The sequence below is a fragment of the Nothobranchius furzeri genome, chromosome 18, assembly GCF_043380555.1.
Source record: "Nothobranchius furzeri strain GRZ-AD chromosome 18, NfurGRZ-RIMD1, whole genome shotgun sequence".
In the NCBI taxonomy this organism is placed as follows: domain Eukaryota; kingdom Metazoa; phylum Chordata; class Actinopteri; order Cyprinodontiformes; family Nothobranchiidae; genus Nothobranchius; species Nothobranchius furzeri.
This window is the reverse complement of record NC_091758.1, coordinates 39,005,582-39,032,945: the sequence shown is the minus strand read 5'-3', so window position 1 is coordinate 39,032,945 and position 27,364 is coordinate 39,005,582. Positions and strand designations below refer to the sequence as shown.

Below are 27,364 nucleotides of genomic sequence, written 5' to 3'. Positions count from 1 at the left end.
GAACGACGTTGTGATCCGACCCACTCAGCTGATTTCTGGCCGCACGTGGAAGGGCTCTTTGTTCGGAGGTGAGATGAGTACAGTCAGAACCAGCTGTTGATGTGGATCCGGTTTGAACTGGTTCTGTTTGCTTGTGGTTCAGGTTTTAAGGGCAGAGATGACGTTCCTAAGATGGTGAAGGCTTACATGGACAAGAAGTTGAAGCTGGATGAGTTCATCACTCACAAGATGTCGTTGGACCAAGTCAACGACGCCATCGAGCTGATGAAACACAGCAAATGGTATCGTTTTCCTGATGTGTGGATCCATGAGAATTAATAACCTTCTAAAATTCCTGTTTCCTGTTATTCCACAGCATTCGAGCGGTCATGATCGTCTGACACACGCTGGCTTGAAAGAATAATTCGACTCTGTTCATTTGTGTACAGATGAGCTCATAAGAAGCCAACGCTGTGACACAACGTAATAAAAGATTTCACGTCTGTTGTCTGCTTTTATGGCCCACCTGTCCACAGCTCTGACATCTAATACTGATTTCAAATTTGCTCAGACCAGAGTAATTACTCTGTGTTTGTTTAACCTGGCGGTCGGTGATTTAATTTCTCTGCCCGGTGTCCCAGCAGACTTTCTGTCTGCATCTTAGAAGACTTTGTGATAAAGAGAAAAATATTACAGGAAAATACAAAAGTGACTGTATAAAAGTTCAGCTCTAAACATTCTGAGGACAAGGCAGCTCTTCTTATATGTTCAGTCTGATATAACCTGAAGTGAAACAGAAGAAAACGCTGATACTAAACTAAAAGTTGGTGGGAAATCTCTTTGATGGAGTTTAGACTCAAAACCTTCTTCCAAAACACGGTAAAATTATTAATAGTTTTGTTTTTAAAGAGGAATTAAAGTGCATTTAACTATCTTATTCTTTTCTCCAAATCCATTTTGCCTTCAGCCTCTAATGCCTTGACTTGGCCCTGGTTCTGGAGAGGGAACACAAAGGTTGACCTTTGACCCTCAAAACTCTACTCAAGTAAAACCAATGTCTTTATTTCATTGCCCTGACCCATAAAACTCAGCACAGAAGCTTTTCTGCCAATCAGAGAGCTCCACCTGTAACAAAGCCTCTTTCAGCTCTACTTCAGTCAGACATCCAATCAAACAGGAACTTTTATAGAATCTCGTTCTCCTGCTGCGTTTGCAGTCGTGCAAGTATTCGGAAGAGAAAACCTGCATCAGGGTTATTTCTGGGTTTTTTTGTCCTGCAGAAAATGGCCATACTTATGGATAATAACGTCAAAAATCTAATTGTCTGATGGCTGTTGTCGAGTTTATCACACACAGGCAATGATGGATGCTAATATATCTTCTGAGAAGCTTGTGTTTTGAAAAGCTTAGAAAGACCTAACTAATCTTGATTATTCTAAATCTAAAATAAAACAATCTTTAAAGTGACAGTGTGTATTTTACCTGGCGATGGGAGGCAGTAGATACATAAATCGTTGCAAGCAAGCAGTATTTTTGTGTTTTACTAAGACCTTACAAACAGATGCCCATTAGGGTCAAAAAGCCCTGGGTACTGCAAACTTAAGCAACATGGCAAGCACACCAGACATCACTGGCAACAAGTGAAGAGGTAAATGTGTAAAACAACAACGTTTAAGAATGATGAAAGTTTCGTAATCATTTGTTACAAATCAGTAAATGCATTTTGTCCTCACAGGCTCCCGTAGAAGGAAACATGGCATCTAATATGGCGTCGCCTAGAGACTTAGACCCACGCCGACATATTTTAGGCCTGATTTTTATATTATATATGTTATATGTCACGAAGCTGCCAATATTTTTCAACAACTGGGCGTCATTCCATTCATTTTAACAACATTTTGATGGATATTTTCAGAAATTAATGATTAAAAACTACACATTGTCTCTTTAAATGTGAATTTGGCCATTTTGTTTATGAAGGAAAAGCTTTTGATTGTCTGGAGTTAAGGAACTCGCTTCTCATTGGTCAGTCGGGTGTTTTAAGGAAGTGTTTAAAAGTTCCTCCTTTATTTTGTTTGCTGTTGTAACATAAAAGAGGGAAGACCAAAAGGTCAAAGTTCAGCTGACTATCTTGTTTCAGTAAATGAAATCAACCTTTCTTGGTTTCTGACAGCTAATCAAGCAGAAAATCTTTACAGCAGCAGCTGTGAGAGTTCAGAAACAACCCGGTCCTGCTACCGTTCGTGCTCCTTACGAACATAAATCCTGTTTGATGTTAGACAAAAGTCACAAAATTTGTTCATTAAATTACATGAAAGATTCTTTTTGGCTCCGAAATGCTGCAGGAGGCTGAGATGAATAAATCTGTTTGTGTTTATGACTTTAAGGTCGACCTTACTGGAGACCACGAATGATGAAGCTGCAGCACAAACAAGTTTGTGGAAGTCAGTTATAATAATTATCAAATGTATTTTCCTTATATTACAAAGTTCAAATCTTGCTCTGCTAGATAAAAAATCAGACGTTTGTTCCAGCAGAAGTGCGAGGATGGTGATGACTCTCACTGACATGAAGAAACCAGACGAATGATCCCAGCTGGCTGAGCTGATGCATTCTGGGTAATGTTGTGGGTTTAGCTGCTAGCTGCTGCCCTCTGTTGAACACAGCAGACAGGAGAGCCTGTCTGCATCATCCTGGTTTATTTCTGTCAGGCTGTTTCTGGGCTGCATTCTTCCTTGATCACACACACACACACACACACACACACACACACACACACACACACACACACACACACACACACACACACACACACACACACACACACACACACACACACACACACACGAGAACATTGTGAAAGAAAATAGCAGATTTATTCAGAAGCATCGTTTGATCTGAGCTGATGTTCCCCCACCCCTCCAAACAGGCTGCTGGTTTGAATCCTCTGTGGAGGAATCTGCTGAGTCGGATCCTTTCAGACCACAGAGACTGAAATTGTTCACTGCTTTGCTGACTTTAACACGTCAGCAGCCATGTTTCCCAGCAGCTGACGCTGTGGAACCAGAATAAATTCATTTCTCCTCTTCGTCTGTCGATGGTGATGAAGGCCGTCTGCCGCTCTGTTCTCATCTGTCATCATTTTTCATTCACTTTTTATCCTGGAGCTCCAGAAAACACAGAACAGCATCAGGAATTGTGGTCACCATGGTGACAGATTGTCACCTAATGTGACCTAATGAGACACTATACAATAGTGACCTAATATGTCATGTCTGGTTACCATAGTGACCGAACAGACCAAGGTTACAGTGGCCCAGTGAGACCCTACATGTTACCTATGGTTGCCATGGTGAGCTAATGTGTCACAGGTGGTTGCCAAAGACCTGAGACACTAGCTGTTGCCATGGTAATGCAATGAGACTGTACTGTAACCATAGTGACCTAATGAAGACGGTGGTTGCAACAGTGACCTGATTAGATGCTTGTTGTTACCATGGTGACCTTCAGAGACAATGGTGGTTACAGTGGTGACCTAATGAGTCTATGGCGCATTTAAATTTCACATGCAGACAAGTTCTAGCTAACCCTAACCCGTTCGCTCCCAGAACGTTCTCCGATATTTCCTAACTCTGCTAACATGACATCTGTGGAAATACATGAACAACCTGTAGACGTGACTGAATCTAGCCGTTTCCCAGCTTGAACTCTGAAACAGGACAGCAGAATCAAATCGTAGCACACAAGTTTTTATTAGCAGCTCCACAGCATCGCAGTCATGAACACAGAGGAGTCGCGTCTGGGAAGCCAACAGAAGCAACGTCTTACTGATACAGTACAGCGACATCAGAGTGAAATCGTGTCAGACGCTGGCTTGATCACTGTCCTTCGAGCCCGGTTCTGGATTCTGCTCGCTGATCCGGTCAAGGACAAAGTCACCCACACAGCTGCAGGAGTCGTTTATCACTCCCATAGAAGCAGTACAAAGACGCAGAGAGATGTGATCGCCATGGTTCTCTGAAGCTGTAGAAACGAGGAACACCCCCACACACACGTACACACACATGTTAACACACACACACACACACGCCAGGGTGATGGCACCGGGCTGCAGCTTTAGTTCCAGGATTCACATTTAAGGCTCAAACTGCTACTCTGGAGACGTAAGAAACAACCAAAGGACCAACGTGACTCACGAACGCTTCCCACCTGCGTCAGCTGGAAGTTAATAACCCCATTCAGGATGTTAGCGAGCCTAAACCGGACGCCTCGGTGGGTCGAGCCGGACTGGGATCCTCGGCAGAAACTCTCGTTTTGTCTGATCACAGAATTCATTTGTTTTCTTTTGTTTTTACCGTTTTAAAACTGCCAATCAGATTTAACGGTAGTTTTCCCGACGTTCCAGATCTGATCTTTAGGACTTAAAGTTTCTTAGAACTGGAGCTTTACAAGCTAAACGCGGAGCTCCTGGTGAGTGAATCCCGTCGGCCCAACTAGCTGAAGCCTTCCCGTCCTCCGTGGCGCTGATTCTTTTCAGCCCGTCTCTGGTGAGGCAGAGGCCGACGGAAAAGAAGCTAAATAATTTTTCTCTGAGCGGATTTGGAGATCCCATCGTGACTGCTGTCACAGAGGAACCAGATGTAGTGAATTCTTTTCCTCCAGAGGATAACGGTTTCCTAATGAAGCCACCGACTTATTTAAGACACATTCAAGTACTTCCATTTCAGTATCAAGTTAGAAGATCCCAGAGCTCTCAGAGCCGTTCTTCTGGGTTTATTTTTGTGTGTGTGTTTGTGTCTGGAGAAGCCCAGTCCTTGACTTGCTCCGATCCGGTTTAACCCAGACTGGTTCGGGCTACATTTGGTTCAGGAAGTGAGCGCGCCCGTTCTCCTCCAGGCGGCGGGTCAGAATCTCACAGCCCATCTCCGTCACCAGCAGGGTGTGTTCAAACTGAGCCGACCACTTCCCATCTCTGGTCACCGCCGTCCAGCCGTCGGGCCACGTCTCGTCCTGCCACCCACCTGAGAAGGAGAGAGACACACACACCATGAATTAATCACACCTTCAGTAAGACAGGCGGTGATCCCGTGAGGGGTCGAGTGGTTTTTAACCCTCTGGGGTCCGGGGTGTAATTTGCCGTTTTTGACTAATTTAGAGTTTTCCTTTGTATTTCCAAAATAAAAGCCATAACCACTGCCTTACGCCGGGGACACACCGGCCGCGGAAGCTCCGCGAAGCGAATCGCTCACGAAATTCGGCCGCCGCTCGCCGCTCCTCAGTTCAGATCAGACGCGCCCCAGTCGAGGCGCGCCTCGGCTCAGCTGTATAGTTTTTCTTTTAAACACTTGGTGTCCTCCATTTCCTCTCTGCCTTTTCTCAGCTCTTTTCCTTTACGTTTGAGTGTGTGTGTGTGTGTGTGTGTGTGCGTGTGCGTGTGTGTGTGTGCGCGTGCGTGTGTGTGTGTGTGTGTGTGTGTGTGTGTGTGTGTGTGTGTGCGTGTGTGCGTGTGTGTGTGTGTGTGTGTGTGTGTGTGTGTGTGTGTGTGTGCGTGTGTGCGTGTGCGTGTGTGTGTGTGTGTGTGTGTGTGTGTGTGTGTGTGCGTGTGTGCGTGTGTGTGTGTGTTTGTGTGCGTGTGTGTGTGAACCTATGGTAAGAGTTGTTTCTGCCAGTTGAATCTCTTGGAACCCGCTCCAATTCTGCAGCTGTATCCTAGCAGTTTCTTCCGTAACGGGTACGTAAATAATCGTGTTTTTCGGGGGTCGTACAGCTCCTTGTGTTTCTCAGCTTCCATAATTAATTTAAAGTCATCCATCTTAACTGCTTGCCTCAGACTTTCTGCCTCTCTGTCCTGTTTGCTCCGGAGAAAAGACACCCAAAACCACACCCCCCTTCACGTGGTCACACAAGTTCGATGTGTGTGTGTGTGTGTGTGTGTGTGTGTGTGCGTGCGTGCGTGCGTGCGTGTGTGTGTGTGTGTGTTCGTGTGGTTTTTCTGCAGTGTCTGATTACGAACACATTTGACTATTGCGGAATTTTATTTTGAAATGCTTTATTTTGTTAACTTTACCGGCCTGCCTCTTATGTCTAGGTTTGACTTCCTGCCAGAATTGACGCGATTCACCCGCGGCTCGCGAAAAAAATAAAGCCGACGCCGAAATGATCGCTGCACAGCGCGGGCTGGAGCGCCGGCGCGAGGCGATTCGCGGCGCTTCAGCGGCCCATGTGGTCTATAGAATAGCTTAACAAGGGCGCCGAATGAAGGCGGTCCCATTTTGGCGGCGCTTCCGCGGCTGGTGTGTCCCCGGCGATATGTGGTATCACTCTTTTCAGCACAACCTGGACTTTATCAATTTATAATTATTTTTTATATTTGGACATAAAGGGGTTGCATATTAAACCTTAAATCACTCCAAAACATAAAATCTGAATAGGAAAAAAGTTGCTTATTTTACTGTGAAACCAACAAACATTTACAACAAATGTTTTTTTTTTATAATTTAGAATGATAATCTAGACTGTACATTTATAAAAAAATATGAATATAGTAAATAAAAATTTTTTGTTTTAAATTATTAGCCCTCTGGGGTTCAGGGTGAAAATCACCGTTTTTGACTCATTTTGGTTTTTCTTTTGTATTTTCTAATAAAAACAATAAATATTGCCTTATGGGGTATCATTTTTTTCAGGACAACCTAGCCTATCTGAATTTATACTTATTTTATTAATTTGGCAATAATGTACATGCATTTTGGAGTGGGGAGTGGCTGTCTCACGCCGCGGTGTCGAGATCTGACAGCTGCGCGGCGCCGCCCACTCCTCTTGTTGGATCTCCGAGGAGCTGCATCTCTGCCTTCATCCTCTACCTCATCATGACCCAACTCTTCTATGAGGAAGGATGGATCTGCCACATCCTCATCAACATCCTCGCTGTTTGCCTCAGACTCCGGCTGTGAGTCTCCGTCCGCTTCCTCTGCTTCCAGTTCAAAAAACAGCCGTACTATCTGAACTGCCTGGTGGACATTTATCCTTCTCATCATCCTTTATATAAGCCTAATAGACACCTACTAAACTGCAGAGACAATATATCTGTCTGTGTCGCTCCAAAATATGAAGTTTACCGTCAATATCTGTCTAATTATTTGTTGTTACTCCGTTCGCGCCACTCCTCTCCCCGTGAAGCGGCTCCTTTTTGCACACATCTCGTTACTCGTGTGGCCGTCCTCTCTCTCTCAGCTACATAATGATGCTTTTTATCAGCTGAATGTGTGAGACTTCCACCGACAGCAAAAGGATCTCATGTTTTTGTGGGTTTTTTATGTTCACAAGCACATTCCCTCTCACGGATTACTAAACTGCTGTTTTGACAAGTTGTCAGATTGTCTAAAAATAGGTCGTTTTTTAGTTTAGTAACTCCGCTTTTACGTTGCCTATTAACAACATTTAAAAACTGGGGTGTAGTTTATAATCTCCTTTTTAAAGCTGAACCGAAACCGAAACTCATGGAGGCGGAGTCTTGCTGCTACAGCGTCCCAAATCAGACCTGTTCAAAGGATGCGGATACGCGTCCACGGACCCTAGAGGGTTAGGACTCTACTGATCCATTGTAGACACACACACACACACACACACACACACACACACACACACCACTCACCCTCACAGATCATGGGTTCGATGGTGAACACGTGACCAGGCTTCATGACTCCGACTGCTTTGTTTTCTGTAAAACGAGCAAAAATGACAAAAGATAAATAAAACTAAAAATGTAAACTTCTGTGAATAAGAGACGTTTGTAAAATATGTTTGAAATAGCTCAATTATTTAAAGACTTATTTTTAAATTAAAAGAATTAAAGTAACTTTTTTAAAATAACAAATACATTTTAACAATAAAAAGAAAAGCTTCTTACTGGCGTAATGCGGCACGTTGGGAGCGGTGTGGAAAAGCCTGTGGATGCCGTGGCCGCAGTAACTCCGGACCACGGAGAAGCCGTTAGCCTGAGCGTGCTTCTGTATGATGTTACCCAGCTCTCGGTAGCGAACGCCGGGCTTCACTGAGTAAAAACGGTGAAACACGTTCAAATGTTGCTGTTTTTGGTTGAATTCATTCAGAAAAAAGTTTAAAAAAAAACAGATTCTTTCATTCATCATCATTAAGTTATTTAATAAACTGGGATGCTGACAGACCAGTACGAGGAATGACTATTTGTAGATGGATCGTTAATCGTTTAATTTAGTCTAGGGTCGATCGTTTCCTGAGAACTGATCCAGAACCCGGTTCTAGGTCGGGGCGAGCAGACAGCTCACCTGAGTCGATGGCTTGCATGAGGCATTCGTACGTAGTCTGAACCAGCTTCTTCGCTCCTTCCTCCACCTCCCCAACAAAGAAGGTTTCGTTAAGGTCGCCATGGAAACCGTTGTGGTAGACGGTGATGTCCACTGTGTAAAGAGGAGATGGATCTGTCAGTCGACGCGTGGGAGGAAAAAAATATTCTGTGATGCGTAATGAAAGGGAAGCAAAACGTGCAAACGTGTGTGTGTGTGGGGGGGGGGGGGGGGGGGGCACTGGAAAAGGTTAATGGCACAATATGTCTCGTCAGAGACACGCGGCGAGAGACATGGTGATGAAGAGTCCTCCATCAGACGCTCTGAGGGGAGCGGCGGGCGGACGGCATCACCGCAGCCAACATCCATAAAAAGGATAAAAATGGCCGAACTCCCACCGACACAGACTCAGAGCGCCGCTACACTCATCCGTCAACAGAGACAAGACGTTTACTCCCGTTCTCACTAATAAAACACATCCTTATTCCCAAACAGAATCCAGCCTGGCACCAGAAACGGGAATCGTGTTCAGCTTTAGGACAAGGGAAGTGAGCTGACCGTTGAGGATGTCTCCGTCCTGCAGCGGCCTTCGGTCCGGGATCCCGTGGCAGATGACCTCGTTGATAGAGGTGCAGCAGGATTTGGGGAAGTTGTAATAGTTGAGAGGAGAGGGGTAGCAGTTCCTCGCTACGCAGGCCTGGACAGAGACAGGAAGTTAGACACAGAGACAAATAACGAAGCCTTGTGTCCTCGTCTGGCTACTGATGGACACAAACTCACCAGAAGACACTTGTGTGTGTGTGTGTGTGTGTGTGTGTGTGTGTGTGTGTGTGTGTGTGTGTGTGTGTGTGTGTGTGTGTGTGTGTGTGTGTGTGTGTGTGTGTGTGTGTGTGTGTGTGTGTGTGTGTGTGTGTGTGTGTGTGTGTGTGTGTGTGTGTGTGTGTGTGTGTGTGTGTGTGTGTGTGTGTGTGTGTGTGTGTGTGTGTGTGTGTGTGTGTGTGTGTGTGTGTGTGTGTGTGTGTGTACCAGATGAACCGCGTGGTCGATTTCTTCCGTTGTGACTCCTGGTTTCACCATCATCGCGGCTATATCCAGGACCTCTCGAGCCAGCTGCAATGACAGCGAGCGTCAAAGCCAGCATCAAATTAACAGTCACATGATGGAGGCGGAGCCTGTTGGTATAGTCACCTTGCACACCACTCTCATGCCCTCAATGTCCTCGGGACAGAGGATCTTAATCTGCGACGTCCCCTTCAGGAACTGCTCGGACTCGGACATCCCTGTGGGACGGAAACAAGGACAGACAGGCTGCATCAATCAGGCGCCGCTACGCCGCCACGCCCTGATCTTCTCCAGCTGCTGTCGGCCCATCACACAGCTGGATCGAAACTCTTCAGACGGTGTTTTCCATCAGATAAAACGGTTGAATAAATCATTTTATTCCCGACGCAGACGGTCACCAACTGGTGCAATCTGTGAAATCAGGGTTTTACCTTCTGTGGCGTCAGAATCCTGCGAGCTTCAAAAAGTCAAAAATAAATAATTATCCATAAACAAATCCAGAAGTGAACAAGACCTCTGCAGGAAAAAGCCAAGTCTACTCCTAGAAAGGCGATTTGCTCTAAATTTCCTGAAACATCAGAGAAACGGAACAAAAATCAAAGCTCAAAAGCATTTTTTCTTCCCTCGACTATTTTTAAAGTCAAATCTTATTATTTAACTCGTCAGAAACAGAATCTGAAACACGCTTAAGAGGAGTATGACGTATGAGCAAATTCCCAAAACGTACTGCACTGCTCCTGTCTGTTCTCATCGTTCTCCCAGAACATTCCCAGAGACGTCTGAACCCAGTCCGAACGCTGGAAACCGAAGAAACTCATTTGTGATGTATTGGAGACAAAAGTGAGAATCTGACATTGCAGCTCAACAAGATCAATACTAAAACAACGATAAATGGAGAGGAATTTGAGACATTTTGTGACTAAATTTGAAAGAACACATTTTTTTCAGCTTTCACGATTCAGAACGTTCACAGAAAGTAAATTTGTTTAGGTTTAGGGTTAATCTGATTAACTGCTTAATCTGGATTTTCCTACAATTTGTCTCCAACTAGCTGCAGACTGGTGAGAGACTAGTTTAACTGAACTATTCTCACAACATAACTTCTGATGTTTAGGATTCAGATATTGTGGGAGGATTTGCCAGAATCTCACTGGGTGATGATGAGGAGTCTCATAAATGTCTCGAAACATTTGCAAGGGTTTCTCAGGTCTCGTGTTCCTGGAGTTTTGAACATTAAATCATTTGCTTGACAACTTTGGTAATTTATGTTCTGACAGTAAGTAAGCAGAGAAACGTGAGACGAGTTTGGGAATTAAATTATGGCGCGGTATGGGGGCCAAAATTAAGACTGCTGCCCAGCAGCAGGAGGCTATATAAATTCCAAAACAAACTACTGATTGAAATATCAGTAGAATCCAGCCAGCCTATCCATGCTAATGGTCGTCAAGAGGGTAGGAAATCCAACTAGTGGCCAGCCTAGGCACGCTAATGGCTAGCCTCTCCAATGCTAATACCAGCCCGTCCAGGCTAACGCTAGCCTATCCATGCTAATAGACAGCAGAGGGAGTGTGTGAACCAGTCAATGACCAGCCGAGGGCTGCTAGTCCCTAGCATATCTAGGAGTAACGCCGGTAAAGGTGCTATTTTCTCAGTAACCAGCGCCAGCTTATCATTAATCAGGTTGGTAGTTTGCTACAGAATTTATATAGCCTCCTGCTGCTGGGCAGTAGTCTTAATATTGGCCCCCATCCCGCGCCATATAAAATGAGAATACACAGAGACATAATTGCAACATTTTGTAACTAAACAGCAACAAAATTCGTACAAACATTTGTTTATTTGCAGTTTTCACAAACCCAAAAGTGTCAGCCTGGAACCCAGTTCTGCCTCCTAGCAGTTTAGTTTTTGATGAATTATTCTAGAAGTCACATCTCTAACATCCTCAGCTCTATTTAATCTAATTTTATTTAAATGAGATGTCTCAACGCCATTAATTACAACCACATAAACTACAGGAAGTAGATTTAGCTTGCATAAAAAATGAAAACCAGACATCCTGGCAGAGCTCTCCGTTGGGTTAGACGACACCGGAGCTCCGAACCAGAAGTTCCAAGACTTCTTCTGCTTTAACGGTTTTCCTGCTTGAATCCTAAACATAAGAAACTTTAAAGGCATCTTGCGAAGCAGCGGCGCTATGAATCACTAGCTGCTGTGGAGACTACCCTACAGCTTTAGCACCTGAGCACAGGAAGCTTGGGTAACACTCACACCGTTGCGTCGCTGGAACAGAGCAGGAATGTAACCGTTTCAGAGAACAAGAGAAGCACAGATCTCAGAGCAGCCGAACGGGAAAACACCCAAACCAGAGCCAGTCAAACTAACTCGTTTATTAACTCCAACATCCAGCAGGATGAATGAACAGTTGCCTAGCAACACAGAGATGAGACTGACATGTGTACAAGTGGAACAGAACCTCCCTCTGATCCTGAGACGCTACGATCACCTGGACCCTTGATAAACCTGTCCAGAGAGGACATGTCCCCGATGTCTCGTCTCTTAGTATGATTATAGTTTATCAGCAGCTGAGTACGGAAACATTAACCTGCAGCTACTGAGCTGGAATCACGGGAGAATGAATGGAGACGGTTACCATGACAACCTGGGTATGAATCTACGCAGTCGGATGACAGTGATGCTGAAGTTGCCATGGTTTCACGATGAATGACTTGCATAGAAAATAAATGTAAAGCCAGACCTCTGAGGATGAAAACACTGAGTGGTTGTTTACAAAAAAAAAAAAGAATCAGACGAGCCGTGAAAATCAGGGCGAGACCAGAAGCAGCCTGCAGGTTCGCTGACGCTGATCCAGATCTCACACCGACACGATTCGGCACAATCAAACCCAGGTTTGTGTCAAAAAGGCTGATTAAACTAAAACAGCCCAGGGGATTGTCCATTTTCTATGGAACGTCAGTCAGATGACAGCTCTAACATTTCTAAAGCTGAATAATCTGTAAAAATTAACTTGTGCAAGTGACTGAAATATTTAGCACTATTAGCCTAAACTGTGATGGACCACTCGTGGAACTTTTCTGGTCTTTGAAGCGATCGTCTCCGACACCAATTCACATCACTAACAATAGAAGCAGATTTCTCAAGTTAATTAGAAATAATAATAAAAGAGAGGCCGTGTGACCTGATAGATTTACCTCTGGGATGGTCAGCATAGTCGGGTCTTTGGATGTCACCTGGAACAGGCCTCATGGGAGTCTAAACAGGTGACCAAACACATCAATAAACTAATAATAAAGGCCATAATTCACTCAGACTGACATGTAAATCTAAATAAGCTACCAGTGGGTAGTGGGGCCGAAGCTTCCCCGTGTAACGATAACCTGGCCATGGATCTGTGTTGGCGTCCTTCTCCACACAGTTCTTATCTTCCGGCTGGTGTTTGTCTTCCTCTAAGAGAAAATAAAACCACCAAATAAAATCTTTAGATCCTCCAGTCTTTGACATCACGTGACATCCCAACATGTCATTTATTCATGTTAAACACAGCGCAGGACGCTCATCTCTGGTACCTACTTGCTTTTTTGTGCAGCAACTTGTGAGACACCCAGCTCCCTTTGAAACATTCCTGCAGGGGAAGATTATCAGTACAATTAATATACTTTATAAATTAATTAACAGGCATGATTAGTAAATCTACACTGATGTGTGCTTAAAACTAAATGATGGTATTATTTTACTAACCTAAGCTGAAAAGAAACATTCAGAAAACTATAATAAAGCTTTTATAAAGTCGAGTTTACATACTGGTCACAAACATTTACTAAGACAGCTTTTGACGTTAAAGTCAGAATCCTGAGCCAAGAAACCTAGACAGACAGTAGCAGAAGCAAAAGAACTTTTCTCTGCAGGTCGGTCTAGCCACGCCCCACTGGAGCCCCGGACAGTCTTGTGTCTTGCCTATCACGGTTAGGTGGGCCAATCACAGCCCTCTATCGGTTTGGTGGGCGTGATGCTACTGCACCTGAGTGAACCAAAGTTAGAGGTGGCTTGTTTGAAGCAACTTTGGCATCAACTTTGGATCATTTAGATTTGGGCTTTTCTCTGATTCAAGAGCAGATAAAGGTACTGAGGCCCTGTCCACACGTAGCCGGGGATCTGCCAAAACGTAGATATTTTTCTACGTTTTGGCCTGTCATCCACACGAAAACGGAGTTTTTTCACACGAAAACGGATCTTTTTAAAAACTCCGGCCAAAGTGAAGATCTGCGTTTTCTCCGTTTTGGGTGTCTGCGTGTGGACAGACAAAACCGGAGTTTTAAGGTCCGCAACGTCACTTTCCGCGACAAAAAAATGCTGACATCACGTGTGCGAACTGTGTTTACACTAGCCGACAGCATGGATGCCCTCAGAGCTGCGCTAGCTTTATCAATTGTCCAAGCACTTTTTGCTTGTTTGTTTTTGCAAGAGGAATTACTGCTCCTTGCGGAAGAACACAGACGAAGGACGAGGTTAAGAACGGGGGAAGTACTGCCGCCTACAGGTCTGGCATGTCCTTAACAACGTATTTATCCGGGTACGTGTGGACAGAGTTTCTTTTTAAACGAGGTGGTGTGGATGCAAGTTTTTGGAGGGGCGGATATTCGTTTAAAAAAAAAAAAACCCGGCTACGTGTGGACTAGGCCTTAAATGCCCCGTAAGTGAAATCCATTGAAATCATGATAAAAATTTAACTCTTTAACGCCATGCAGTTCAGAGAAAGTATTGCAGCTACGGTGGCTCACTCATGAAAGAAAGTAAATTATGTAAATGTATGTAAAGTAATGCAATACTGTCATGTTTGTGATTTTTTTTATCTAAAAGTCCTCCTGAAAACAATAAAAAGATACAGTTAAAAACATTCTTGTTCACTCTACAAGCTTATTTATCGTTTTTGAAAGTTATGTAAAAGGATGAAATCTCAGTCAGTTTAACCACCTTTTACTCGAGGAGGTTTAGTCCTCAGAATGGACAATAAGTTCTGTGAATCTGGAAATATTTGCTCTTGGCTGCCTAAGGGAAGCAGAATATTTCAGGGGAACATAATTTCCCACAACACCTGCTTCACGTGGATGAGAGCAGCTTTATAAACAAGCTTGCTACCAGCTAATGGATATGGAAAAATGAAGAAAACAATCTTTTATGGAGCCATCACTGGCAGCACCATGGCTGGCGAAGGTGGGTTAGCGATCTGGGGACGCACCGTGGAGATCAAGTAAACAACGCTGACTTTTAAATGGTAAATGGCCTGTATTTGATATAGCGCCTTCTAGAGTCAGGGGCGCACTGACAGAGGCGAGGCTGCCGAGCACTGGCGCCACCGGTCCCTCCGACCACCACCAGCAGGCAACGTGGGTTAAGTGTCTTGCCCAAGGACACAACGACAGCGACAGACTGAGCGGGGCTCGAACCTGCAACCTTCCGATTACGGGGGCGAGCACTTAACTCCTGTGCCACCGTCGCCCCACCAGCCACGGCGTGAGCCACGGCTGGCGAGCCAGGGACATGCTATGCATAAACACGGATTACCAGCCGAAGGAGACCCACGTCTGAAGTTGAGAAGAAGCCCTCAGAGAAGCATGTCATCTCTGTAACGCGTGGAGAAATACATCGCTGTTAGTAATGTGTTTGTGGAAATGAAGTAAACCATGCTGATTTAGCCACTGGATAGTGGACGAGTGCTGGAGTGTGTAAGGAGAGATGGCAGGCTGCAGGAACGAACAGAACGAACACACAAAAGAGAGGAGACTTGAACTGAAGGACTCTGGGACTGACACGTTGGGACTGGATCGGGAGTTCTGGTACGACGAAAAGATGAATGAGCAACTTAAGGTGAGTTAGGGAATCAAGGGGGACACCACTCGGGGGCTGGTGTCCAGCTAACAGCGGGCGAGGATCTTAACATATGTGGCTTCCTAGTGTTGGACATGATGACGACCTGACCAGTTTGATGTGTCTTTCGATTTCATTGTTTATTATTCAAACTAACAAGCACATCAACGGTGTAGCTAGTCTCTTCTACTTCTTAGTTGAATTAGCAGAGTCCGTGTCTCCAGGGCACACCGCTGCCCTCTGCTGGTTCTTTCAGGTTACAGTCATAGTACTAATGCACAAAGCGGATCTCAAATGTCCCTATTTCAAGATGGTGGATGGCTATGGAGCGTCGACCACAGTTTATGCATTTAACAATGTCAAATTTCAAGCTGAGAGGAATATTTGGAATTGATGTTGGTGATAAATATTAATTAAAAAGGACAAGTTTGTGAACTGGAAACACAGGTTTTATAGCAAACAGCTAAAAATATTACACACTGGGGCTTTAAGTCCTTTATTTAGAAAAAAAGATTTATTAGCGTCTTCTTCAACAGAGTATGGAGGACTGCCCCGATGACTGACATCAGTAGTGGTGAGTATGTCACATTGTCCGTCGTCCAATAGACAACCGTAGATCCCGTCCCATGACTGTACTCTTGTCTATGGGTCGCAGCCAGACGATATATTCACATATATAGGTTGGGTTGACAGACTACTGAATTATGACATTAATGTCAGAATTCTGATTTAAAATGTCAGAAATCTTCTTTAGTTTAATGACTTTGACCTGACTGGACAGCTGGCTCAGCTCCCAGCAGACTGAGCTACTTTCACAGCAACAATCAGAAACCAAAGCAAAGCTGGCTCAGCTTAACTTCTGAGTGAAGGTTTGACCAGATCAGATCAGATCAGATCAGGATCTCCTTACACAGACTCTGTCTGTCTGTAATATGCAAAAGAAAACTTTACACCAGCACGATTTGACCAACAGAGCAAAATAAAAGAAGTAATACTCAGATTATTTGCACATTGTGTAATCGGAATGTTTTATTCGATCTTTGCAAAAATGTCAGTGTTAAAATCACGTTGACGACTGTATTCATAAGCAGCCGAATATGAAAATATCAGATTTCTGAGTGGAGTTTGGTCTCCAGTGTGAAACCGAACATGGAAGGAGGTCAAACATCGTGGCATCAAATGATCTGACGCACAACTCAGTAGTTTTACACCTAAGAATTAAACACCAGTCTTCTGAATTACAATACTTGTCCTCCGTACAATATGTTTTATTACAAATGCTGCAATTAAGAACATCACCAAATCCAATTTTATTTTTAGCACTTTTCTACCACTCACTGTGGTTAGCTAGCTAAACGTTTGTTTATTCCCCCTCGGGATTTTGTTACAGAAATCGGCACATTCAGATTGTTTTATACTCTCTTACAGCCTGAACTTTATTACACAGCTAAAATATATGCACCAAGGTTTTCCAACCATGTTATTATAGATCTACAAGCTAGTAAACCACACATATCTAGCATGACAGCGTTAGCGGCCGGGTGATAAGAGGCCCCGGGTGGCTACAGGTCCCTTTTTACCAGAACAAAATAAGAAAAGCTGAGTACCTGTGAACAGAAATAAGAGCCCTGAATGCCGAGCTTGATGCATGTGGGACACTGAAGTTTAGCGTCCCGGTCGCAACCCTCCGTCTCACACTCCCTTCTGGCCTCGGTGCTCGCCATGCCTCTGTCTGTAGGAGGGGTGGAGGAACCGATGCGCAGCCATCCATTCAGGGACGAGGGCAAGCCGAGTCATCATATAATAGTTAAACACGATCGTGAGAGAAGCACATCCCAGTTCACGCCCCCTTTTAGGGTAAAACCGGATCCTCTGAAATTTTTAACAGCAGTCAGTACAATTTCTGTTACGTTCTTAATAGCGAAACATTAGATTTTATATTATTCACATGCATTTTATCCAAGAAGGATTTCTCATACCTAAAATCGTCCTGATAAATGATAAATGACCTGCATTTGTACAGCTTCTTTCTGGGTTTGAGGACACCAAAGTGCTTTACTCTCAGTTATTGCTGTATTTCAACACACATTCATCTGCTGGTAGTGATAAGCATCACTGCCACCGCTGTTCTATGGTACACACATGCCACCAGAAACCTGTAGGCTTCAACAACTGACATGGAAAGAGTCTGGGTTGGAACAATCGAACCTGCAACCTTCCGATTACTGGGATCATAAAGTTACTTTTATCGCTCTATAGACTGCTGTTAATTTTGGGGGGGAAATAGGGACCCACAAACCAGAAGTAGTTGGGTGTGACCAGGCCTAAACTCAAGATTAAGAGATTAATTCAGAATGTTGATAAACAACCCAATTATTGTGGGACTTAAAAACTTTGTCACGATTGTGAATATAGGTATCATGCTATTATTGTTGCTGTTGCATGTAGTAATTTTATTACTACAATGAATTTAATAATTGTTCATTGTTATTACGTTTAAACCTTTTTATAAAATTATAATTTTATCATTAACGTTATTATATACCAGGTTGTCTGTTGTTCATTTTTCATGCAGCTATAATAGGCTTCCATAAAGTTTTGATTGTTTTTAGAACGTTATTACTATATGCAACAACGACCTGCCATAAATCCTGACGTTTCACCGTACGGTCCAATCAGCAGAAACTTTCCTAACAGAGTATTGTAAGATGGCGACCGCTGAACCGGTGAGTGCTCCCAGTTAAGAACATTTTAGAACATATGGACAGCCTCCCTGTTTCGTTTCCAGATGGAAACAACGTTTAAAGTTTATTTGGCGCTGCAAACATGGCTGTCCCGACCATAGAGGCCGGTTATTTGGTTCAAAACTAATGTTTTCTGTAGTTTTAAACGTGTTCACTGTGCCACGACCTAAAAAGGCGTAAAAGAGAAGGAATGTGAGGATCTCCTAACTTTCAGCTGACCGAGCTGCTCTTGACTTCAGCAACATTTTAGCCTCTCTAACCGACCACCATCTGCTTTAATGTCGCTGTTAGAGGATCGTAACACACATGTGGATGTTTTAACACGTTTACTGACTGAAAACTGTCTAAAGAGGGTGGAATAAGGAGCCATATACGATAAACCGTTAAAACTAGTCGGTACCGGTTCGTTCTGTCCTCTACGGTATCACATCAAGGACAAACTTGTTGGAAACTTTCACATTAAAAGGGTCTGTTTTAATCCAAAAAATATAAAGCTGTCTTTAATATTTAAATTTGCGTGCCTTAAATTCATTTAATTTATTCAACATCAACTTTGGGAATTCCACATAAATCCTAAAAATACAAAATTTTCTCGGTTTTTATTTTTATTTTTTTTAATCTTTTTGTATTCACTGTAACATATTTTGCAGATAATATCACAACATTTCAGATTAAAACAGCAAAGTTTGCAGCTTCTGTTAAATATATCAGTTTAAAGGTTTAAACCAGGAATCATCCCAGTTTCCTTGGGAATGAGAAACTTTTCCCATACTACATCTAGGGATGCAACAATACCACTTTTTTCCAAACCGATACGATACTGATACTTGGATCTGACTACTCGCAGATACCGGTTACCGATACAGATACCACTACCACGCAAAGAAATGCAATGAATTGGAATACAGGTTTTATTTTCTTCTGTTTTCAATAGGAAGACTGTGAGGTAGATAAAAAGTAATATAATTCATCACAAAACTAAAATATTAGATGAACAGAAATGGCACGTTACAGTGAAGTTACTTTCAAGCAACTGCATTGGTATCAGTTACTGGTATCTGTTAGCTTTTACCGATGCCAATACTGGTATCAGTATCTGTGTTGGCACCGATACTAGTATCGGTATCTGTGCATCCCTGACTACATCACATACCAGCTGCTTCCCGTGTATTTTTTAGGAAACCAATCCGAGCCCGACCCTTCCCGATGAAGATGGAGCCGAGGAGAGCGGACAGGAGATTGTGAGCCCGGAGGCCTACATCAAACATCCTCTTCAGAACAGGTTTGGTGATCCTGACAGGTGGCTTGATTACGGCGGCGATGAGGAAGCACATTTAAATCTGTCAGTCATGTCCAAAGGTCACGTAAAAGGATCATCATGTGATCAGTTTACAGAGATTTTACAGGAAAGTAAACTTTTATATGTGCAGAAAACCAATATCGGAAACCTCACTCTGTCAAATCCTTCTGCTCTCCGAGTGAATTTCTGTTCAAAGGAACACTGGAAGCCAGATTATAGGAAAGGATGCTCTGGTGCTCTTAGCAATTTGAGTACAAGTAATATCTGGTATCATCGCTATAAAATAAAAGTCATATTTTTCTATTTTTTCCTCTAATCTGAGCTCTAAACAGCGTCCTACGAGCCAGACAGGAAATTTGATCGACTCCAAAAATGTTCCTCAGTACTTGATAACATCTAACATGACAAAGCGACTCTTTAATACACCAAAATATGCATGAAATAACACTTTAGTCTTTGATCTTCTAAACTTTTCAGACCAAAGCTAAGTCCGTCAGCTCTGAATGTTAAGGTCATTTTAAAGGTTTCAACAACAAATAAAATGTTGTGGTTGTTTAAAAAGAGTCAGAAAACCCTGAAAGAAATGTGCTCAGGAAGCTTAATGATGCACACATTTACACATGTTTGCTTTCCAAACAGACCCAACTGGAGCTTCGCAGCTTTAATCGTGACATCGCCAAAATCTACATTTAGAAAGTATCCTGATTACTTCTGGGCTCGTTCAGAGAAATGCCTGTGAATACCAGTATTCCTCATACATGGCCTGCAGCATGGAACTGAGGTTAAATAACGCCACATGAACCAGTGGGAAGTTTGATTGGACCATTTTAAACGACAGCCATCAGATTCAGACTAGCCATGAGCTTATCAATCCCAGACTTTATTTCTCCAAACAGAGGCCGTTCAGGAGGCCATCTACATGAAATATGGATAATTTCCACCTTTGACATTTTTCTGAATGGCCGAATGGTTTTCCCACCTGTTTTCCTCCCAGCCGGCTTTCCGACAGCTTCATTCCAACAGCGCTGCTGAATACAAATCAGCCGTCTGAATATTTTATGTGTATTTAAATTCCAGGAGGATATTTATGTCCATCAGGGTCAAACAGAAGAGCTGGAGCAGCTCTGGCGGGTTTGGTTTTAGTGATGAAGCACAGTGAGGACGACCAACACAGAATACATCCCATAATCGGACCACCTCAGAAGGACAGCTGGTTTAACTGGTTTAAGTTTAATGATCGTGTTTTGGTGTTGGTGAGTTAACAGACTAGTGAAACCCGTCTTGGGTCGTTCTGGTTTCTGTCTCGTGTTCGTTGGGGAAATGTGAGACGAGTTTGGGACAAAGGTCTAAACTGGTCCGTTTAGGTCATTCCTGGAGGATGAGCGCATTATCTGACATTCCCGTTCCTGTGTTTGATCCCAGGTGGTCTCTTTGGTTCTTCAAGAACGACAAGAGTAAAACATGGCAGGCCAATCTGAGACTAATCTCTAAATTTGACACGGTGGAAGATTTTTGGGCGTAAGAAACGATAAACATCGTATTTTCTGCCCTTTTGAGTTTTTCTCTTGTTAATTCTGTTTGATTTCCTGTTTCAGACTCTACAACCACATCCAGCTGTCCAGTAACCTGCTGTCCGGCTGTGATTATTCCCTCTTTAAGGTCCAAAACTCGAAATCTGTTCATCTAATCTTTATTAAACCTGTGGTGATTTCTGGTTCTGACCGTGTGACCCGGCTCTGCAGGATGGGATTGAGCCCATGTGGGAGGACGAGAGGAACAAGCGAGGCGGGCGCTGGCTCATCACCCTCACCAAGCAGCAGAGGAGACAGGACCTGGACCGCTTCTGGCTGGAGACCGTACGTCCGGCTGCGCCTGTCCCCTCACTCAAAGCCAGCCAGGGTTCTGGATCTCCAACCAGAACCCTGGCTGGGAGTCCGGTTACCGGTGACAGAAAACCTGAATTATTAGAACGTTTCTTCACGGTAGAGTTCTGCAAGGGAGGAACGATGCGCTGGTTCTGGTTCTCCGGGCCAATTCCCAGTCATCTCAGAGAACCAGAATCAGCTGATTTTCTACTGAAATCTGTTAAAGAACCCTAAAACTGTGAATGTAAAACAGTCATTTTGAGCCCGTTTGTGTAGGGCAGAACCTCGCTTCTGGGTTCGGGTTAAAACCACAGAGGAGGTCTATCAGTGTAGGGATGGTGAGTTCAGGGCCCCTTGGAAAAATCAGCCTTCTCTAGTAGAAAGTTAAAAGTTTAGTGGTGAAGAACATCAAACTTGAAGGTCCCTTGCTCGTTTGCGGCGGTTATGATGTCATCATGTGACCCACAGAGGAGGGGGTCCAAAGTGGTTTTTGGCCCTCGGCTGTAATTCCAGAACAGAAGGATTGGATTGGTGAGATGTTTCCTTCGGTCCTTTAGATGAGCCAGATCCAAACACCATAACGGAACGAGGTGGCTGCTTTTCCCGTCGTATTCAGACTCGTTGACTGATCCCGTGTTTCCTTCCTCCCATCAGCTGCTGTGTTTAGTCGGAGAGGCTTTCGACGACTACAGCGACGACGTCTGCGGAGCCGTGGTCAACGTTCGCAACAAAGGAGATAAAATAGCCGTCTGGACTTCAGACTTCGAGAACCGGGAGGCGGTGACGCACATAGGGTGAGTCCGACTACCCGTAAACACGCCGGCGCTGTAGCGCCCCTTCTCACTCCGCGGTTTCCACGTCTCCAGGAGGGTTTACAAGGAGCGCCTGGGACTTCCTCTGAAGATGACCATCGGTTACCAGTCCCACACAGACACGGCCACCAAGAGCGGCTCCACCACCAAGAACAAGTTTGTGGTTTGAGGACACCCCCTCCCCCGACGGGCCTCCTTTCATCGTCCTGTCTTACCCGTTTGTTTACTGCGCTACAAAGACTCTGCGAAATGCAATCAGGAGAAAAATACATAAAACTTCACGTCAAATTGACCCTGAATCAGCCACGGATGCATCGGTGACACTAACAAAGAGCCCTTTCTTTTTACTGCCTTTCCTTCTCTGCTAAATCCTTTTCTTGATTTAATTGTGGGGTTTTGTTTATTCTGGGGATTTTTTTTTTAATTGCAGGGAATCCTGAAATGCAGAAATTGTATATTTCTCACCCGTGTTTTGTACAGCATCACTGTTTTGCTGTAAAGGCCTGAAATACTTTTAATTTATTATATTAATCTGCCTGCATATTATTAGTTATTCTTTTGTTTTATGCTTTTTGGCCACAAATTGTTGCAGCCTTTTTAAAGTATTATATAACTCATATTCACTTGAGTGTTAATATAATTAAAACACTGGTTTTGCAATTAATAAATGAGCTCTTGTGCTTATTTGTTTAAAAACAACTTCAATTGCTGTCGTGAGATGAATTGATCATCAGATAAAATGTCAGTATTAAAGAAGTCTTTAAAAGAAAAGGTCGCTCTGGGTCAACACGGCGTCCCGTTTGAGTTCGTTGGCACCAGAACTGCTTTAAAAATGTCAGTGCAGCGTGACAAATGTCATCGCGTTTTCCGGAGCGGCGTCGGCGCCAGCAGGCGGCCGGGCAGAGGAGATCCTCCTGCAGGTGATGGAGCCGTCGTATCTGCGGCTTGTTGAAACCATGTCAGTAACCTTTAAAGGCCAGCTGATTTGTCACAGGAGATCCCGTGGAAGCGTGTGTGTTCATGATGATTACAGAAGTCAACCCTCCCTAGAATGACTGCAGGATATTATGGGATAGATGAGTCAAAATAACATCAAATGGGATCTGTTAATGTCTCCCAGCTGTTATAAACAGATCACATTTATGGAATATTTATATTTTACATTTTTGATTCCCAGTACACAACATGTGTTCAATATCTGTAATTATTTCCTGATTTTCGGACATCTCTGATTGGCTAACAGCAACATCACTCTACACCAGGGGTGTCAAAAATGCGGCCCGCGAGATGGTTGTGTAAACTTTATTTTCATACTTTACGATGTAGAGTGATAATAAACGTATCTTTGTGAGCAAGTTTTCTCTAATGAGTATAAATAAAACAAAGCTGCGCTCAAGGCTCACACAAGAACTTGAATCACATCCTGAAGTTGGCCGCCACTCAGGATGTGACTTCTGATGTTGATGTGCCGGTGAAAGCTAAAAGATGTAAAGTAAAATTTGTCAAATATACTTTAAGTGCTGCACGAAACTGATCTAGCCATGTGATCTGTAAGCTCTTTGAATCACTAAGGAATTTTTATTTATTTATTTATTTATTTTTCAAATTTTCAAGTACACTTCAGGTGTTGTACTTGTACTATTTTGGATACACTGTCCTCAGACTCCAGCTTTGTTTTATATTGATTGTATTAAAACAAAGAAAACAATCTGAAGTTGTTTTTAATTTACCGGTCCGGCCCATTTGGGACTAGATTTCTCGCAACGTGGCCCCTGAGCTAAAATGAGTTTGACACCCCTGCTCTACGCTGACTGTTGATGTTTTATCCTCACAGTAAAAATGGAGTCTCCTCCCTTTCCGGCCGGCTCACGGGTCCCCGGAACGAGAAATAACAGAATCCGTTCGCATGACGGGACAGTGGCAGCCAGTTTCTGCTGTGATGTCATACCACTTGTGATTTGTAGTCTTTTTATTTACCATTTTTTTCCAATCAAACAGTTATTTTTCAGTTAAATGAAAGTACAACATTTATTCAGGAAATAACTTTAATTCCTTTTCATTCTTTTTATTTTTTCATTCAGGGGACCCGTGGGCTGGCCTCCTTTTATAGGTTAGCATGCTGCCCACTGTTCTGGCGCTTTTGTCGGCACAGGCCTGGCAACCCTTAAGACTATCTTCTTCTCACATTTTAACAGAAGAACTGACCTCCACCCCGGTGGCGGGTCTGGGATTTTTCTGAGTACGGAGCCAAGTATTAGTTCATCAGCCTCACACAAGACCTCACACTGGGAATTCCTGTTTGGTTCATTAGCTCCACTGGTGTTTGGACTTGGAATTGCATCCACTTATGTCACCGCAAAAGACAGATGAGTGACAGGGCAGGGACACTTCAGTGGGCCAATCTAGACTAGAATCTCCAATGCTCCTCCCAGCTGGTTGGGAATAAAATCTGTTTCAATCAAAGGGCAATCTCCAGCTGTCAAAGTGCACGTTTATCATCATGAAAGCTCATCCACTTAGATGTAATTAAATCATGACTACATAGGGACGTGTCCTTTTGATTGATGGGTGACCGATAAGCTGTCAGTGCTACCAGCTTGCCCTCCTGCTTGTTCCAGAGAAGGTCTCAGCCTTGACCTCAGGTAAAAATTGTCACAGCCTAGGAGACAGAGGGTAGCAGAGCCACCCAACAAACACCTCCAGGTGACGGCGTGGAGGGTTTGTCCATCTGTTCCAGTCATTGGTTTCAATGTAACCACTACATGTGTTGTTTTTCCATTAGACCGTCTATGACTAAACACTGGAGGGAGCTGCAGCGCCAGCCAGCCGTGAACTGGTTTCTGCGTGCAGCTCAGGTTGGTTTCCAGCCTTCAGTCTGCAGGCTTTGATCTTCTCGCGTGTCTGGGTTGTTTCCCATCATGGCTTTGATGGTGGCACCCAAAAACAAAGGCGTAAGTAAATCAGATAACAATCTGAATATGTGTTGTTTGTACAAAGGTGAGGAGGGAATTTCAGAGAGTCAGCAGAAAACCTCAAAAAGCAGCGATGCAGAATCAAAGCATCTCCGCTTGAAGTTCCAGCAGCTTCATCAAAGCAACCAGAGCCCAGCAGATAAAGGATCTAAGCTGTGGCTATTTGTTCAGCCTAATGCTCCACCACTTCACCGACAACCCCCACCACCACCGACCCCAGGGTCCATTCAGTGTAAAGACCACTGGCTAAATCCAGCACCCAGACCAGAACCTGTATATTGAATATCAGAGGAACATCAGCGTCGGTCCAAGATCCCCGAACACCTGTTTGAGTCAGAAACAGCACACACACCGTGTTAGCTCCAAGTGCCGCTCAGGACTGATGTTAACATGTATTGATCTCCCAGAAGACACGTCTCAGGCCCACACCTGCTTATTTCTTCTACCTTAAGGGAATTCTCAGGGGAGAGCGCCACGCTGCGTCTGATAACTCAATGTTCTCCACTCCAGTTGTTCTAAAATCTCATTAGTGTTTTTAAAAGAAGAGCTTGTCCAACAGATTTGTTCTTTAGGTCTGCTAAATGGGCTCGCGTAAGCAGCGCTGCCTGGAAAGTATTCCAGAATAAAGGAACATTTAACTCCTCACAACATCAAAAATCAGATGATTTTTTCAATAACTTTGAGTTTATTTGTTTATGAAATTACAAAGTGGTTTATGTTTATACTGTATATATATATATATATATATATATATATATATATATATATATATTTAACATACGATATCAAGATTAAACAAAACACAATGCTATAAATCTAAATATCTTACAATTACAATTGCATCTAAACTTGAGCAGTGAGTGATGTCGCTGATCAGCACCAGAAAGTGTCCACAGTAACATTAATAACGTAAAGCGTCATTTAATCAAGCTGGAGGACTGGGAGACCGACTGTGACGTGAAACATGGCGTTGACTGACCAGAAGAACCGTTTTTTACGGTGCTCTAAGAGACCACAAAGATTTGTGAGTTTCGTTGTTTTGGAGTAATTTTTACAGCATGTTTTGCTGTTGGGAGTTCAGTGATTTAAAAAAGGCATCAATGCTGCTCATTTTCTTTTCCTTCTATTCCGCTTCACCAACAACTCTCCCAACGCCGGTTGTTTGGGCGACGTTTGCCAATGTCCCACTGAGTTTCGACCAATCAGAGTGGGTTCACCAGTAGTTCAGCTCAGTGACTCTACTGAGCCATTCCAAGGGCCTACCCCTAGCTCAGGTACGTAGTTTGTCCAGAAAATGGCTCGGTAAGTGGTTCTTTGGGCCGTCCCGCTGAGGTGCAGACACACGCATGCTACAAAGTTCCAGTAAAATTTCCCTCAAGTTCCAAAAGAGCATACAGCCCCAGTGAGACCTTCAGTTGGACTCCAGGGGTTCTTTCATTTTAGAGCTTACTTCCATTGGTCAGCAGTTGGAGCTTTCATTTAAGCTAAATATTTAGTTCAAAACCAGCATATATAGATTTTAATCAGAATATTTGTTTTTTATCGGAAAAGGGTAGAATGCCTTTTCCAGGTCAGGGATGAGATCCTGCCTCAGGTGGAGGAGTCTACGTAGACCCGCTGCTCCTCCACATTGAGAAGAGCCAGTTGAGATGGCTTGGGCATCTGGTTAGGATGCCTCCCTGGTGAGGTTTTTCAGGCACGTCCAAACAGGAGGAGGCCTAAGGGAAGGCCCAGGAAACGCCGGAGGGACAACGTTTCTCCGCTGACCAGGGAACGCCGTGGGATTCACTCGAAGGAGCTGGTCCAAGTGGCTGGGGAGAGGGAAGTCTGGGCTTCTCTGCTTAGGCTACTGCCCCTGTGACCTAACCCCTGATAGGCAGAAGATGATGGATGAATGGATTTTAGTTTCTAATGTTATTTGAAGCTAAATGTGATCAAATTTGTATTACTTTACAACCGGAACCCCACATTCATGCTTACATCAGCCAGTAAAGTCCTGTCCTTCTCCAACTGTGTCCATGTGAAAACAACAAATTATAACAAGAAAGGTTTTTAACTCTGAGAATGGATTTCCCCCACATGGAAAAATTAGCCGGAAGCCTCCTAAAAGTTGGACTTCCACCTTGGAAAGTGGAAGGAGTCCCGCCTCTATTTTGAGTTTTGTGTTCCGAGACAAACAGAAGGCAACATCTGTTGCTGCCTGAGCCTTTCTCCGGTTTGTTTTTTCCCAAAGAAGTGGTGAAATCAGCTGGGAAACGCGCCTGCTGGAGTCTTCTTGCTGCTTTGGGAGCCGTCAGACATTTTCACAGACTGAGTTTTCCAAGAAAAGTGCGAAAATCTCCCTCCCCGATGTGTGAAACAGTTCGACTCATGGCTAATTTGTCGTCACGAGGAAGAGGAGCAGCACAGACAGAAAGCACATC

General features: G+C 43.8%; 3 protein-coding genes across 4 annotated transcripts in view; 2 read left to right on the top strand and 1 right to left on the bottom strand.

The window, feature by feature from the left end:
• The window catches only part of LOC107392604 (alcohol dehydrogenase 1), a 10,607-nt gene extending 10,125 nt beyond the window's left edge, over positions 1–482 (top strand). Inside the window, exons 8-10 of the mRNA XM_054741456.1 lie at positions 1–68; positions 143–281; positions 356–482. The exon at positions 1–68 is cut by the window's left edge and continues 65 nt beyond it. Of these exons, the coding sequence (XP_054597431.1) occupies positions 1–68; positions 143–281; positions 356–380 (232 nt within the window). The 3' untranslated portion in view covers positions 381–482. The remainder of the gene's footprint in view (positions 69–142; positions 282–355) is intronic.
• A 3,230-nt stretch (positions 483–3,712) lies between these two features.
• Positions 3,713–17,369, bottom strand: metap1 (methionyl aminopeptidase 1). The gene is made up of 11 exons (XM_054741455.2): positions 16,856–17,369; positions 12,954–13,005; positions 12,720–12,829; positions 12,575–12,635; positions 9,492–9,583; positions 9,330–9,413; positions 8,862–9,000; positions 8,286–8,417; positions 7,889–8,032; positions 7,634–7,699; positions 3,713–5,000 (listed from the first exon to the last, which is right to left on the bottom strand). The coding sequence occupies exons 1-11, from the start codon at positions 16,970–16,972 to the stop codon at positions 4,834–4,836; spliced, it is 1,164 nt and encodes a 387-aa protein (XP_054597430.2). The 5' UTR covers positions 16,973–17,369; the 3' UTR covers positions 3,713–4,833.
• Positions 17,370–17,911: 542 nt separating this feature from the next.
• Positions 17,912–22,637, top strand: eif4eb (eukaryotic translation initiation factor 4eb). 2 transcript variants are annotated; one of them, XM_015970490.3, is made up of 7 exons: positions 17,912–17,974; positions 19,171–19,274; positions 20,715–20,810; positions 20,888–20,951; positions 21,035–21,148; positions 21,812–21,951; positions 22,024–22,637. In XM_015970490.3, exons 1-7 carry the CDS (start codon positions 17,957–17,959, stop codon positions 22,136–22,138), a joined length of 651 nt encoding a protein of 216 aa, XP_015825976.2. In that variant the 5' UTR covers positions 17,912–17,956; the 3' UTR covers positions 22,139–22,637. The 2 variants fall into 2 exon arrangements, with proteins under 2 accessions (XP_015825976.2, XP_015825977.2); XM_015970491.3 differs by lacking the exon at positions 20,715–20,810.
• The last annotated feature ends 4,727 nt before the right edge of the window (positions 22,638–27,364 follow it).

Excerpts from the sequence above, each read along its gene's own strand:
- metap1 (XM_054741455.2), bottom strand. The coding sequence starts at position 16,972 with ATGGCGAGCACCGAGGCCAGAAGGGAGTGTGAGACGGAGGGTTGCGAC. Across the intron at positions 9,584-12,574 it reads CTATGCTGACCATCCCAGAG|GGATGTCCGAGTCCGAGCAG; the intron begins GTAAATCTATCA and ends TCCGTCCCACAG. Across the intron at positions 9,001-9,329 it reads TCGACCACGCGGTTCATCTG|GCCTGCGTAGCGAGGAACTG; the intron begins GTACACACACAC and ends GTCTCTGTCCAG.
- eif4eb (XM_015970490.3), top strand. Across the intron at positions 20,811-20,887 it reads ACGGTGGAAGATTTTTGGGC|ACTCTACAACCACATCCAGC; the intron begins GTAAGAAACGAT and ends TTCCTGTTTCAG. Across the intron at positions 21,952-22,023 it reads GAGGCGGTGACGCACATAGG|GAGGGTTTACAAGGAGCGCC; the intron begins GTGAGTCCGACT and ends CCACGTCTCCAG.